The sequence below is a fragment of the Equus przewalskii genome, chromosome 1, assembly GCF_037783145.1.
Source record: "Equus przewalskii isolate Varuska chromosome 1, EquPr2, whole genome shotgun sequence".
NCBI lineage: Eukaryota > Metazoa > Chordata > Mammalia > Perissodactyla > Equidae > Equus > Equus przewalskii.
Window position 1 is genome coordinate 184,614,282 of NC_091831.1, and position 15,497 is coordinate 184,629,778.

The 15,497-nt window shown below is 51.4% G+C and overlaps 1 protein-coding gene across 15 annotated transcripts in view; it reads left to right on the plus strand.

Annotated features, from left to right (window-relative positions):
• The window catches only part of FRMD6 (FERM domain containing 6), a 279,784-nt gene extending 264,960 nt beyond the window's left edge, over nucleotides 1-14,824 (plus strand). For all 15 annotated transcript variants that reach the window (XM_070630335.1, XM_070630349.1, XM_070630345.1 and 12 more), the window contains 6 exons: nucleotides 641-709; nucleotides 1,660-1,834; nucleotides 4,682-5,017; nucleotides 7,681-7,812; nucleotides 10,042-10,133; nucleotides 11,990-14,824. In XM_070630335.1, coding sequence (XP_070486436.1) covers nucleotides 641-709; nucleotides 1,660-1,834; nucleotides 4,682-5,017; nucleotides 7,681-7,812; nucleotides 10,042-10,133; nucleotides 11,990-12,274 — 1,089 coding nt within the window. In that variant the 3' untranslated portion in view covers nucleotides 12,275-14,824. The remainder of the gene's footprint in view (nucleotides 1-640; nucleotides 710-1,659; nucleotides 1,835-4,681; nucleotides 5,018-7,680; nucleotides 7,813-10,041; nucleotides 10,134-11,989) is intronic.
• The last annotated feature ends 673 nt before the right edge of the window (nucleotides 14,825-15,497 follow it).

Consider the following 15,497-nt stretch of genomic DNA (forward strand, 5'->3'; position numbering starts at 1 on the left):
AGAGCAGCAGCAAGCGGAGGATGGGCCCGGCTCATCACTAGCAGGTCATTACCATCAGACGTTTTCCTTTCTGTGTCATTGATTTTAAATATTCTCTTTCATCCTCTGTGGTGGGGAGAAAAATGGCATTTTAATACAGTGCCTGACCAGACGTCTTAGTTTCTCTTCCCCTTTTCTGCTACAGCTTGTCCCGTGCATAGGTAGTAACTGTCACCTTTGCAGGTGGGGTGGTTTGTCCTGCAGCCATCAGTAGGGGACCAAGGATGCATGTTTCTGTGAGACCTGGGAGAAAACAAGGCTGTCTATCTTTGGTGCAGGCGGAATATCCGCTTGTGAAAGTCAGAGCGCCTTACCTCGTCTCTGGAACGCCGGAGGCTGTGGGGCTGGCTGTTTAAATTTAGGGACAGGCCAGAAGGGGAAAGACCGCTGGGAAAAGGCCAGTTAATGCAGCCACTGAGGAACCAAAAGCTACGGAATTGTACACTCACCTTCTAATTACTGTCTGCACGTCTCCAGGGAGAGCTGGGGACCTCTTTTGGATTTTAATTACTGTGACTCAGCTGTCTGGAGAGACGCTAGGCCATTTTATAGTGTCTGTCAGTTTCCTCAGTGACTCTGTTCGTTATAACTCTTTCCACAGAACGTAGATGAAGAGAAACAATTACTTTACGATTTCCCCTGGACGAATGTTGGAAAGTTGGTGTTTGTGGTAAGTTTAAAATAACGGACTAAAATAAATTACTTAGTTGTTTGTTTTTGTGGACTTTTATTATTTTTTGTTTTTTATAAAACAATATTGTCCCAGGCACAAAAGTTGATATTTTTTAAAAATCGAAGACAAAGATAGTTAGCTTTCTTATATTCTTACGCATATGCTGTAATCCTGGGCACTCATCAATCTTTGTGGCGCTAAAAAGTGGAGCTAAAATCAAAGATTCTTACAGCCAAAGAAATTGCTGAGTTTAATTTGTGTGTCTGGTTCCCACTGCATAACCCTGGTTATTCTGGTTGCAGAAGAAATGTGGTGGGAAAGCAGTAGATGGGTTCTTCAAGTGGAGTTATTTTAAAAAGCCTGCAGCCAAGGGATGGGAAAGCGGAAAGCCGTAATCAGAGGGTAGCTTGCTCTCGGTGTGGGGTCGGCCACTCCCTCTGGAAGTTACTTCTTCTGAGCAAAGATAAAAAGATGTTTCTATTAGTATCTGACTCTTTGAAACTCGTCATTATAAAGAAAGGTCTACAATTCTTAACAGGAAAAATACTTTTATTTTTAGAATATTGGAAATGGTACACTTTCTTCTGTCAGAGCAAAGTTGATTTTTCCTGACTGTTTCTCTACGCTGACAGCCACAGCCGTTTTTGGTAGGGCTCAAAGAATTACAGTTAATGCTGTGAACATCTAGTGTCATTAAAACCCATAATGTTGCATTGTTCAGAAATTATTGGAAAAATACACAAAGAAAGGAGGAACATGAGGCTTGTCCGGGTGGGCAATCTCCCGTCAGGAAAGTGGCCCCTCGATCACGCTGGTCGTCTGGACGGCTCTTGGGCACTGACTCCTGGCTTTCTTCTGAGTCGGGAGCCTGTTTCTGAACCATAATGGAGGGACCTCGGCAAATCAGAGCTTTTTTCCCAAATCCGATCCGCGCTTTCCCTCCACAGGGTAAGAAATTTGAGATCTTGCCGGACGGCCTGCCCTCAGCCAGGAAGCTCATCTACTACACGGGCTGCCCCCTGCGCTCCAGACACCTCCTGCAGCTCCTGAGCAACAGCCACCGCCTCTACATGAACCTGCAGCCCGTGCTGCGCCACGTCCGGAAGCTGGAGGAAAGCGAAGGTGGGGCCATCTGGGTGGGAGGCACGTGGGCCCTGCCGCCGCGGCCTACCGTGCAGCCACTGCGCCGCTTTCCTAGAGTGGGGCAGGGGCGGCGGGCCTGGTCCACACGGGCTCCTGTTTGCTTTCCTGATGGCAGGGGACGCCCAGGCCCAGTGCAGCGTCCCTGTCCACAGTGCCTGTGGCTCCCATCTTTAGTGCCCCGCCAGGACTCTCTTGACGGTTCCCCGCGCATGGCTTGAAATTCCCTGGTGTGAAGCCACTATGTGAGGGTGCAGCCAGGGTTTGTCCTCCTCACTGCGTGGCCCACCTGGGTGCTACTGTCCCCAGGAAATCCTGGGTCCTTGGGTCACACTGACAGTGAAGCAGGTCGCAGAAGCCCCTGCAGCCTCCATCGACTGCTGAGAGGCCACCTCCAGCCCAGGGAGAATGCAGACAGGGCGGAGGGGATGTTCACGTCGGCGTTTTGTCAGCCGGTCCTGGGGGAGCTTTGCTGACTCAGAACGCAGCAGACCGTGTGGGCTCCGGAGTCTGCGGCCCTGACAAGGGGGGTGATGGTGAGGATGGAGGGGGCAGGAGAGGGGCCTCTGACCCCACTCCCGCTGTGCAGTTCACCCTGATGGTTAGCGCTCATCTCAGCTGTGGCGCCCTGCGGATGCTCCAAATCACACACTCCAACTGCCGACCCATGACGCTACTTTGCACATTTGTGTACTTTTTACTGTCTTCAGTGTGTTTTGTAAAGTCACGTCGTGACAGTCTTGGTAATTCAGTCAGACGAGATTTGGGGTGTTCGTGTGGACATGAGGACGCAGATTCGTATCTTGGGTCCGCATCTGAGACAGGCTGCCCCTAGACCCGCGTGTCCTGCAGAAGCAGGGCGGACCTGCCGTCTTGTCACACACGCCCCTCAGAGGGGTTTGCCTGTCCGGCTGCTCCCGCAGAGTCCATCACCTGCACTGCTGACGCCAGCTCACTGGGGAGGAGAGGTTGCGTTTCGCATTTCTTAGAGTAAATTTCAGGGTTATTTAGATGTTTCTCTCAGTTTGAAACTGAGTGGTGCAAAGCTTCTTAAATGTTTGCGGTGGATCTGGGTGAAACAGCACCGTGAAGGGAGCAGACACGGCTGCGTGGAGCGCCACGCTGTGCCACCCTGACCTGGGCTCTGTGAGGGGGGAAACAGGCCTGGAGGGGGAGACCAGGGAGTCAGCATAGCCCGTGTCGCCCCGAGCCTGTCCCGAGGTCGGGAGGACCAGGGTGTCTGTGAACAGGCAGGAGGGCTGTTGAGTTTTTAGACCCGCGGGTCCCGATTGTCTTAGAACGCCAACACAGCAGAGCTTGTTTTACTTTTTCTTCCTCCCACCCTTCCAAGAGCCCATGGCTATTATTTCTGGTACAACAGTGAGCAGAAATGGTACGAGAATTTGCAAAGCCCTTCAGCTTCCATCTTCATCTCGCCCCTCTTGTCTTCACAAGACAGGAGTCGTTGGGACCGGTCCGGCCCTGGAAGAGGGGCTATTGAGGATCACTTTCGTGGGCAGCCGTGTGTGTGTTGGGCTCTGATGTCCAGTCCCGTCTGCCTTCTGTGTGGCTGCACACAGTCACCCTTGTGCTTCAGCCTGATTGCTTAGAATTTTCGTGAATGGACTGGAGCCCAGAAATGTACACACAGCCTTCTCAATCGTTTTTTCCATTTGCATCCTGGAGAGCGTATCGTCTCTGTGCTGACTCTCGTTCCCTCTCTGGGGAGCCTGTGGTGATCACACTTCAGAGCTAGATTCAGACATCAGGAGTGCAAGTGTTTTTCACTTAACCAAGAGACAAGACAATTGCATCCAGTAACAGGCCCCTGAGAGCCCAATTAGTTTGCTAGTTAGCAGTTTCTGAAATAATATCAATTTAACCGTCCCCAAACGCACTCTTCGTTTTTAACATTGTTCTAATGTGTTATTTCTCATCAGTATTAGTACCAGGAAGCTGGACTGTTTCTGTTTTCATTTCTGACCTGACACACAGAAGTCCTGTGTTGTGTCGGTTGTCCGCCTGCAGCTCAGCTGTGGCTCTGCCTCTGTGTGGCGGTCAGCTGAGTTTGGTAGGAGGCACTTTGCCACGTTGCGGTAACGACCAGCACTGACGTGTTAAACCAAAGAGCAGTGTCACCAGTCAGGACGCATGGGTGTCAATCGTCAAAACAGTAGTGATTTCACACTTGTTTTCTCAATAGATGATAAAGCCTCGCTCATTCACACTAGATGGGGAAAAGCAATCTTCATTAATGAAAACTCAAATTTTAGAAATTTTTGAAGGAAATTCTCAGAAGAATAGTTTTACTTTAAACGATATTTAGCAATTAGAGGTAAGCTAGCAGTGGGCCAAACTGAACGAATGAACAAATGAAGGACCCCTGGCCTGTGTGTGAATTGAACAGTCTTCGGTAGCCGTGCTTCTGAGCTTCTGTGTGGGGAAGGACCAGAGGCTGAAGTTTCTCGTCCCCGTGGGCGGATGCTTTTGGAGATAGAGAGTCTTGGCGGCTGTCGTGGCAGCGTCCGACAGCCCTGAGCTTCTCAGTGCGTGTTCTCAGCTGCCTGCTCGCTTCTCTTTGGCCCACTGACAGTCCGCACACTTGGAGCAGCTCTCTCTGGTGTCGAAGCTTTGAGACGGGGCCCCCAGGTCTGTGTCCAGGTCCTCGCTCCCCTGCGGGCGTCCTGAGCTGAGCTCCTGTGAGAACCGTGGGCACTGCCAGGCACTGGGGTCAGAGGTGACTGTCCCTGCTCTGGGCCCAGGGACTCGGGCGAGCTGAGCCGCCCCTGTCCTGGTCACTGGGTGACGAGCTGTGTCCTCCCCACACAGAGAAGAAGCAGTATCGGGAGTCGTACATCAGCGACAGCCTGGAGCTCGACATGGGCCCGCTGGAGCAGCGGTCCCGGGCCAGCGGCAGCAGCGCAGGCAGCGCGAGGCACAAGCGCCTGTCGCGGCACTCCACCGCCAGCCACGGCAGCTCCCACACCTCGGGCATTGAGGCCGACACCAAGCCGCGGGACGCGGGGCCTGAGGACGGCTACTCCAGCGGTGCCGTCCACCGCAAGCTGAAGACCTGCAGCTCGACCACCAGCCACGGCAGCTCCCACACCTCGGGGGTGGAGAGTGGCGGCAAGGACCACCTGGAGGAGGGCTCGCAGGACGACGGTAAGCTCCAGCCCGAGCCGCCGGCGTGGCCCACGGTCGCTGCCTGCTCTTTGCCTCTCCTGGTGGGTTCCAGATATTGGCTCTGCAGACTCGATGTCTGGAGAGCTGCTAGGGGTGGTGTAGAGAAGGGCTGTGCTGCCGGCTCCCCAGTGACAGGGCAGAGTTGCTGCTGTGTGTGGACGCAGCCCCTCCAGTCATGGCCCTTTGTCACCACGGGGCGCGGTTGTGGGTTCTGAGTCCAGCAGTGTATGTGAGCAGAGAGGAAGTCAGTCCTGCAGACCTCGTGTCTGCGTCTCCGACTCCCAGGTAAATAGGCGTCAGTTAGGACACGAGTGGATGTGCTGATACTGACAGAGATGTCGCGAACTTCTGCAAAAAAGGAACGATTGGAGCCCAGGCCATTGAAGAGTTAGCGAGTATTGCACCGGGCCGCTTAACTCTGTGTCGGGAGCTAAGCAAGACCTAGAGCCTGTACCAGCCAAACAGCATTTGTGTGCATCTGTGTTGTTATTTTTCTTTTTTTAATTACTTTTTAAATTGCAGTAATATTGGTTTATAACATTATATAAATTTCTGGTGTACGTCGTAATATATTTCGAATTCTGTGTAGGTTACATCATGTTCACCACCCAAAGACTAATTACCATCCATCACCACACACATGCACCTAATCACTGCTTTCGCTCTCCCCCCTCCCCCTTCACCCCTTCCGCCCTTCCCCCCTTCCCCTCTCGTAACCACCAGTCCAATCTCCCTTGCTATGTGTTTGTTTATCGTCGTTTTTATTTCTACTTATGAGTGAGGTCATACGGTATTTGACTTTCTCCCTCTGACTGACTTCACTTAGCATAATACTCTCAAGGTCCATCCATGTTGTCACAAATGGCCAGATTTCATCGTTTCTTATGGCTGAGTAGTTCTCCACTGGGTATATATACCACATCTTCTTTATCCATTCGTCTCTTGATGGGCATCTAGGTTGCTTCCAAGTCTTGGCTATTCTGCATAATTCTGCCATGCACACAGGGGTGCACATATCTTTATGCGTTGGTGTTTTCAAGCTCTTTAGATAAATACTCAGCAGTGGGATAGCTGGATCATATGGTAGATTTATTCTTAATTTTCTGAGGAAACTCCATACTGCTTTCCATAGTGGCTGTACCAGTTTGCACTCCAACCAGCAGTGTGCAAGGGTTCCCTTCTCTCCACCACTTGTTGTTTCCTGTCTTGTTAATTATAGCCATTCTGACCAGAGTGAGGTGATATCTCGTAGTTTTGATTTGCATTTCCTTGATAGTTAATGATGTTGAACATCTTTTCATGTGCCTGTTGGCCATCTGTATATCTTCTTTGGAGAAATCTCTGTTCAGATCTTTGGCCCATTTTTTATTTGGGTTGTTAGGTTTTTTGTTGTTGACATGTATGAGTTCTTTGTATATTTTGGATATTAACCCCTTATCTGGTATATGGTTTGTGAATATCTTCTCCCAATTGTTAGGTTGTCTTTTTGTTTGTTGATGGTTTCCTTTGCTGTGCAGAAGCTTTTTAGTTTGATGTAGTCCCATTTGTTCATTTTTTCTTTTGTTTCCCTTGCCCGGTCAGACATGGTACTTGAAAATATGCTGCTAAGACTGATGTCAAAGAGCATACTGCCTATGTTTTCTTCTAGAAGTTTCATGGTTTCAGGTCTTACCTTCAAGTCTTTAATCCATTTTGAGTTGATTTTTGTGCATGGTGTGAGATAATGGTCTACTTTGACTCTTTTGCATGTGGCTGTCCCAGTTTTCCCAGCACCATTAATTGAAAAGACTTTCCTTTCTCCATTGTATGCTCTTGGCTCCCTTGTCGAAAATTAGCTGTCCGTAAATTTGTGGGTTTATTTCTGGGCTCTTGATTCTGTTCCATTGCTCTGTGTATCTGTTTTTGTGCCAGTACCGTGCTGTGTTGGTTACTATAGCTTTGTAGTATATTTTGAAATCAGGGAGTGTGATACCTCCAGCTTTGTTCTTTTTTCTCAGGAATCCTTTGGCTATTTGGGGTCTTTTGTTGTTCCATATAAATTTTAGGATTCTTTGTTCTGTTTCTGTGAAAAATGTCATTGGAACTTTGATAGGGATTGCATTGAATCTGTAGATTGCTTTAGGAAGTATAGACTATTTTTTTTTTTTCAAAGATTGGCCCTGAGCTAATATCTGTTACCAGTCTTCCTCTTTTTCTTTCCTTCTCTCCAAAGCCCCCAGTACATAGTTGTACATGTTCTAGTTGGAGGTCCTTCTAGTTCTCCTGTGTGGAACGCCGCCTCACTGTGGCTTGATGAGCGGTGCTGAGTCCACGCCTGGGAGCCGAACCAGTGAACCCCAGGCTGCTGATGCAGAGCGCACGAACTTAACCACTGGGCCACGGGGCTAGCCCCTCTTCTTTCTTAACAAGTAAAGAATAATTGACAGTCAAGTCGTGTCATTAGCAGACACGTAGACAACACAGCAATCCGGTGAAGAAGAGAGCAGGTAGCATCTAGTTGAGAACTGCCCCTGGAGTTTGCTATTGTAGAGGCTCCTTAGCAAGTCTGTAAATGTGCGTAATTACATAGCCTCTTCCGCATGTGGCTGTGGGTTACGGTGGCCACGTCCCTTCATGTCACCAAATGTCTTCTTCTGTGTCAGAAATAGAGATGTTGGTTGATGACCCCAGGGACCTGGAGCAGATGCACGAAGAGTCTCTGGAGGTCAGCCCGGACATGTGCATCTACATCACGGAGGACATGCTCATGTCACGGAAGCTGAACGGACACTCGGGTGAGCTCGTCTGGGAAGCTCGTGTCCTTGGGAGGCGGGTGGTCCTGGCCTGAGAAGCAGGTGCCTCAGAAACAGAAGGGGCGACGGCTGCGGACCAGGGACAGGACAGGAAGAGCCTGTCCAGGCTGTGCGGTCGACTGCAGGACCCAGTGCCCTGTGGAGCCAGGAAGGCAGAGGGCTCAGGCCAGGCTTACTGTGCTCCGCCCTGCGCTCAGACGCACTCCTGTGAGGGGCTTTGTCTCCGTTTGTGCTGCCTTAACAGTCGTCAGAGAATCCCGTGATCCATCTGGACCCTTCCGACCCGCCTCCTCCTCACACATAGAAACCTGCAGACTGGGGAGCACGGTGCCCTGGGTGGATCCTCCTCCTCCTCACAGATAGAAACCTGCAGACTGGGGAGCACGGTGCCCTGGGTGGACCCGCCTCCTCCTCACAGATAGAAACCTGCAGACTGGGGAGCACGGTGCCCTGGGTGGATCCACCTCCTCACAGAGAGAAACCTGCAGACTGGGGAGCACGGTGCCCTGGGTGGACCCGCCTCCTCCTCACAGAGGAACCTGCAGACTGGGGAGCACGGTGCCCTTGCTGGCTGGAATCAGACGTCAGGTCTAGAGTTGTGTGTGTTTTCTCACCCCTGCGTCGTACTGGGCACAGGAGTCTGAGGAGAAAGGGTCCAAAAGGTTGACATGAAGAGACTCGCAAGTTCCATATTTGATGCATTCTTCCAGTTCCTTCACGGCAGCCCTCTTACAGGGTCGCATAACCTATATAATATAAAACAATGTATATTTCTATGAAATGAAAGATGTTGTCTTAAATAAAATAGCGGCAGTATCTGTTCGTTTCCAAACCATCACTCCTAACTGCTCCTGTCGCCCGTCGAGTTAGTCTCTGCCTTGGGAACCAGCACTGCCGAGTGGCCTGGGTGCTTCTTGCTCTGTGACTTGCAGCTTTGCTTGAGCGACAGACCCTGCTGCACAGGGCTGGGCTGCCACTGCCGTCCAGACCCGCAGTCTCTGATAGCGAGCCTCCGCACGTGCCGGGCAGGCGCGCACAGGGCCCGTCACGCTGGGCTCAGTCTGTGAGAGCAGGAGGAGCTGTTGCTGCAGAGCTGCGGTCGCTGACCCGGCAGCACACGGCCTCCAGGGCCTCCCCACAGGCCCGGCGCCCGGTCGCCTCGTCACACTCAGAGCTCTTAGACCAAACTTGGCCGTCTTTGCCCACTTGCTGTGTTATATTGCACGTTTTCCTTACAGATAGACTGCAGTGTCTTTAAACCATAACTTGACAATTACACGCACGTTATAGGTGCATGGACAGCGCTACACTGAGCTGATTGAGTAGCGATGTCGCACGCTGCTTGTCTTTGTTCTGTGGGAGCTGCCTCGAGCTGGTTCCGTGTTCCAAGCACCGGGTTTGGTGCTGACCTTTCTAGGCCGGGTCTGGGTTCTAGAGCAGACTGTGTACAGGCTTGGCAGCCAAAGGAACATTTACCAGGAAATCCAGGAGGAACTAGAGCAGGTGCCAGCCGTGCCTGTGGGGGTTTGTTCGAGAGTTAATGCCTCTTAGAAGATGAGGCTCTTTCCAGAGAAGGACCCTCTGCCAAAGCAGAGTGTGTACCCGCCAGACGTGAGCATCACCCGAGAGGTTTTAAACTGTCTGCACATAAAACGGGAGCGTCTTCATGTGACACTGAGTCTGTACTAGACCCTGAGTCACGGTGAGGCTTTCTGAGGAGCTGAGGGGCGGAAACCAGCAGAGGCCGAGTAAAGGCCAGCACTTACTCAAGGTGCTGCTTTAAAAGGTGGGGTGCACTTTGCTTAAGGAACCGTTCGGCCTTAAGGATCTCCCGCCATCTGAGGGAAAGTGTCCGTGGTCTTCTCCGTCTCCAGTTCTTGGTGGCAGGTTTACTGTCTGAAACACTTTTTCTGGGAGTTTACTCCCTGGCCACAGTCACGTAGGGAGGTGTCAGCACTGGATCCTGCTTCCAAAATGTGAGCACGGCATGATGGGCTGCACGGATCCCGGGGATCAGAACAGAGTCTTCCCCCTGGCCTCCCATGTTGGTCTCTTACTGGTGGGATCCGCTCGGGACATCTGTGCTGCAGGCTCCCCGTTAGCCAGGATGAGCTCCGAGAACTTGTGCCCCTCCGTCCTCGCCTGCGGGCGTCCGACAGGGCGCAAGGAGTGGGCGTCGGCAGTCTTCATTTCCTCTCTGTTTTGCTTTAGGGTTGATCGTGAAAGAAATTGGCTCCTCCACGTCCAGCTCCTCGGAAACAGTCGTCAAGCTTCGAGGCCAGAGCACTGATTCTCTCCCTCAGGTACGGGGGGCACTGACGGATTAAGATCAGGAGGCGAAGTTGTAGACAGTTTTAAATAGGACCCTAACGTGCACGTGTACCTAAACAAGTGAAGGTTTAGAACCCTAAGGAAATGTTTCTTACTAGATAGACACATTCTAGTTTTCCTCTGAGTTTATTTCCGTTCTGTTTTCTGGTTCCATTTATCTCCACGTTGACCTTTATTTGGGTAAATGATGTCCTTGGGTGCACACTTCATGTGGGCGGGAAGCCACTGGCCTCTGGCCTAGGTGAACTGTGTGCTCTTGATCTCAGCAACTGGGGGGAACAGGGCGTTGGGTGACCTGTGCTCACTGGTTCTGTGACGCCGTCAGGAGCTGGAGGCGAGGTAGATGCTCTGACCCACGGCTGCAGCGTGTGGCGCCCCACGGCTCACGTCCCCCCCTGAGCTCTGGCTCTCTGTCCTTTTTGTTTCCACCCTCTGTGCGTCTCTCCTCTGTTTCTTTCTCTTCCGTTCTGGCTTTCTTTGCCCTTGCTTTTTTTCTCTTCTCTTTCTTCTCATTTGTCCTTTCTTTCTCTTACTTCCATTTAAGTAGCCGTAATGTGAACCTGACATCTTATAAAATTCCAGTGAGTGATTTCTCAGAGCGCTGTGTGGAGTGCGAGCATCAGGACCACGCTGTGTGGTTTGCACACCGCCTCTGCACTCAAGCAGCTCCTGCTGTACACGCGTGTGCTGGGCACAGCGGAGGGGCGGGCTCACATCCTCAAGATGCAGACACATCATGTGCATCCCGCGGGGATGTGGTGATGCCCCATGAGTCCCACGTGTGCAGTCACTGTGAGTCCTGGAAGGTCGCCAGCTTCAGGGACTGCTGGGAGGTGACACCTAGCGTGACGCCGCGCTCAGACATGATACCTAGTGAACTGTCCGTGCTCAGACATGACATGCTAGTGAACACCACGCTCAGATGTGACACCTAGTGAGACATTGTTCTCAGATCTGAGACCCTGGTGAACTGTCTGTGCTCAGGCTCTGACGCCTGCTCCTGGCGGTTTCCCTCCAGCTAAGGGGAGCCATCTTCTCGCACAGCTGGCCTCTGTGCTGGCGGCAGACAGTGAGAGAGAAGGCCAGCCCCCTCAGTCACCTGTGCAGTATCTTCCCTCCGTGGGGTTACGAGAGCCACTTGCTGCCCTGTTTCTGTGTGGCCCTGGACCCGTCTTGGGATGGCGAGTCCTGAGTGCTCCCTGGCGGCAGAACGCGGCCTCCGCGGTCCAGGAGCTGCCTCCTCGTTCTGGGACTCGCCTCCCAGCCTTTTCTGCACCAGAAACACTTTGCACTGTTTTTCTACCCAGGAATTCTGGCTTTTATAAAACAGTTCTTCAGACTGTGTTTCTTAATCGTTGGCTTGTTTTCCCCTTTCTTACTAAAATGATAACAGCCCTCGGCATGGGAGGGTTGCCACGGTGAATGCTGCGTCCTAGTGGAAACAGGCAGGGTCTTTACCCGCCAGCCCGGTCATCTGGCCACTGCTCGATTTCTGAGATGCTGCCGACACTGGATTCTGGATGCTTCTCCTCTGTGCCGTGGATTGTTCGTCTGTCGAGTGGGGCTCTGGCCTCCTGGGCTGTGGGCGGGTCCGTGGGTTAGCATGAGTGGCTGGTGCGGATCAGGCCTGCACGTAGGGAAGGCTCTGTGAGTGTGCGCTGCTGCTGGCGGTGTCGGTGTTTCCCCACAGACTCAGGCTGGAAACCGCTTTCTGAAGCGTGGGGACTCCTTATACCTTTCTAGACTTTGCAGCCTCCCTCTTTACCGGGACGTTGCTTTCCCTTTAGTCTGTCCCCCTAAAGTTGTTGCTCCCTCCCTTACTTTCCAGACTGTCTGCCGGAAACCAAAGAGCTCCACTGACCGGCACAGCCTGAGCCTGGATGACATCAGACTCTACCAGAAGGACTTCCTGCGCATCGCCGGCCTGTGCCAGGACACCGCGCAGAGCTACACGTTTGGGTGCGGCCACGGCCTGGGCCAGGAGGGCCTCTACTGCAGCAGCTGCTTGGCTCAGCAGAGCGTGCACATCCAGGACGCTTTGCCCGTCAAAAGAGCCAGCAAGTACTTCTCTCTGGACCTCACTCACGATGACGTTCCGGAGTTTGTTGTGTAAAGTGCACCGGCCCGGCAGCCACACGGCGGCCTGCCCTTTGCTGGGGGCCGCGGGGGCCGCGGGCGGCTGCTTTGCTCATCATTGTGCCATATTTCCTTCCCCCAAACACCCTCTTTCTTTACGATATTTGTGACGGAAACAAAAGCCTTGGGACAGTTGCACTTTAAGGACCGTGCATAGGTGCAGGGACTGCAGGGGACGTCTAGACGGCGCCCAGAAGTTCACAGCCTGTCGCGGGAGTGCCTTTGCTGGTCAGCCAGCCTTCAGAGCATCGAGCTGCGGTGCGTTCGGTCGCCGTCTTGTTTTCTCATTCAGCTGCCTGTAATGTCACGTTTTTTATCACGTGAAACATGTTGTTAGATGTTTGCTGGTAATTTTTTTATCGCTCCCTCGTGAAATGGTCATGTTTTGAGGGAGGAGGAGGAAGAGTCGCCTCTTTCTGTGGGGAGACCGTTGACGCGCACAGGGGCTGTCCCAAAGAGAGCCCTCGCAAGGCCGTCACAGTCACGTGGTTCTCGAAAGCCAAAGAGTCGCTGTACGGAGGCATCGCCCAGGAGGGAGATGTGAGTCAGCAGTCAGCAGGGGACGGCACGCTGTGATGCCATGACTCCTTCGCAGCCGGCTGCACCCGGCCTCCTCTCCCAGAAAGCTCTAGGCCTCAGCTGAGTCCTCATCCAAGGAACCCATCAGCTGTGTTCATGTCTTAATGTATCTTGTGGCGTTTCAAAACCAGTTTCTGTTACAGCTACAGAAACGTCTTAGAAAATGTTTGTGCTTGGTGTTCGTTTTTAATCAAGAACGAATTATGGTAACGGTAGTTTCTGCTTAACCACAATGCCCTAACTACATGTATGCGTAACACATACATAAATCCACTAGGCTGTGTGTGTCTGTATGTGTGCAAAGCTTGCCGCTCTTTATTTTCGCCTCCATGGCTGTCTGGTCCACACGGCTTTTCTTGTCTAATACGGAGGATGTGTCATGGAATGCGTGGTGCCTGCAGACAATCACTTGATGGAGAGTTAAGAACAACTGTTTCCTCACGTGTCTTTTCCTGTGATTCTCAACCCTGGTTGCATAACAATTATTTGGGGAGCTTTTAAGGAAATAGCCATGTCTGGGTCCCATCCTGGGTGAATTAGCTCAGTGTCCTGTGGTGGGACCCAGGTGGGATCGCCTCTTCTTTCAGAGTTCTCCAGAAGGAGCTCATACGCGGCAGAGTTGGAAGCCACTGGTTCAGAGGGCGTCTCTCGTGGATTTTGAAGCAGAAGTGTGTGGGAGATGTTAGTGTTTGAGAAAGGGCCAGTTTTGAGACGGTTTCTGCCACTGCTGCGAGGCGTCCAGGGCAACCAGGTCGGGAGAGCAACTGAGCCTCCGCAGAGCGCGTTGCTCAGCACAAGGTCTTTCTACGGGATGTTTTAATGACCAAGTATTTTACATTTGTTTACCATATTTTAATATACCATTTTTTCTATCTACCAGGTTTTATTAAAAAAAACTATATATTATTTTCTAAAGAAACAGTCATATTTTTATACAAAATTGTTTTCAGGTAACAAAGAAATAGACTTAGGGTACAGCAGACTTGCAGTGTTACCCCCGGTGGGAGTCAGTATTACACACATGGAGATCGTCAGCACGCCCCACCTGTGGCACCTCGTGTCCCCACGTGGATGTCACAGGGCCTGGTGGACTCGAGCCTGGTCAGAGGACTTTAACTTGACACCTCAGAAGGCAAAAAAGTTCTGTAGTCATGAATTATTTTGCTTTAGCAAGTGTTTTAAGAGAACCAAAGTTTGAGCTTCAGGCTGTACGGACGTGTCTGTCTCTGTATAAAGGATGACAGGATCATCTAATGACTGTTTCACTGGTGAGTCACTCATAACCACCATTTCTTACGGATGCTGGAAAGAAATCCTGGTGAAGTTTGGCTCTAAAGAGCCCAGATCATAATGTGGGGCGTTTTCTTGGCTCTTGGTTCCTGCAAAGATCAAGAAAACCCTGTTTAATTAAATGGGTCGTGCTTGCACTTCCTTCTCTCTACTCCAGCCGGAATCGGGCTCCCGGGCTCTGCCAGCATCGTCGGTGGTCTTGCACACCCTCCTTGTAATGGGGTTTATGAATAGTCTTGTGGGTTTTCAAAGATGAAACATGCTAAGGACACTTTTGCTTTTTGATCCACTGATTGCAGCAGGAATATATATATATATGTATATGAAAATCCATCTTGAATATCTACATTTTTGTATTTGAAAATTGTTTTAAAAAAATAAAAAAGGAAAAGAAAAGTGTAAAGCTGTTATTTATTCTGCGTTTGTTAACATGCGTTGCCAGCCAGCCTCCCGACGTGGGAGATGTTGCCTCCACGCGTTTTCATTTGTGTTTGCACCAGTGAGCTTTATCTCTGCGTGAACTGTCAGAGTCCTTTCTGTGAAAGGATCATCGTGTCAGGATGGCACCAAAGTGTGTAAAAAACTGCACTATTTTGTAACTATTCTTATAGGCATTTCATGGTAAGATTAGCAGTAAATAAAGTTACTTTAATTTGTCTTTGAAGTGCCTTTTTTATTGTTAGAGTTCTCAACGAGGCAGAAAGCGTCAAAGAGTCAGTGTTCCCTTTGACTTTCTTTCCTGTGACAGAGCACACGGAAGGTCCGGGGTGGTGCCCCCCCCCCCCGCCCCCCCGGTGATGATGGTGATGCGGAGCCGAGCCCCGCCGTGTGCCAGCCCCTACTCCACGTGTGGGAGGAGGCCGTGTGCCAGCCTCCGCTCCTCCTGGTCCTTGTGCAGTCACACGGCCTTGGGTGGTCCCGTCACTGTGGACGTCACGGAACGCATGGACACAAGCCAAGTGGTCCAGCGGCTCCACGCCTAGGCTCTGGTGTAGCCTGCTCTCCTGGGCTGCAGACCTGCACGGCTGTCACTGCACTGCGTGCTGTGGGCAGCTGTAACCTGCTGGTGAGAATCTGTCCTAGAGAAGGTACAGTCAGAACACAGCATGAAAGGTAAACACTGGTACACCTGAATAAAGCACTTACTGTAAGTAGGACTTGGTCTGGGTGAGTCGGTGAGTGAGTGGCGAGTTAATGTGAAGGCCTAGGACATTGCTGGACGCTGGACTTTATAGACACTGCACTTCGGCTACACTGAAACATAAAAAAATATTTCTCTTCAATAAGTTAACTTCAGCTGATTTGGTGAGGAAGACTGGCCCTGAGCTAAG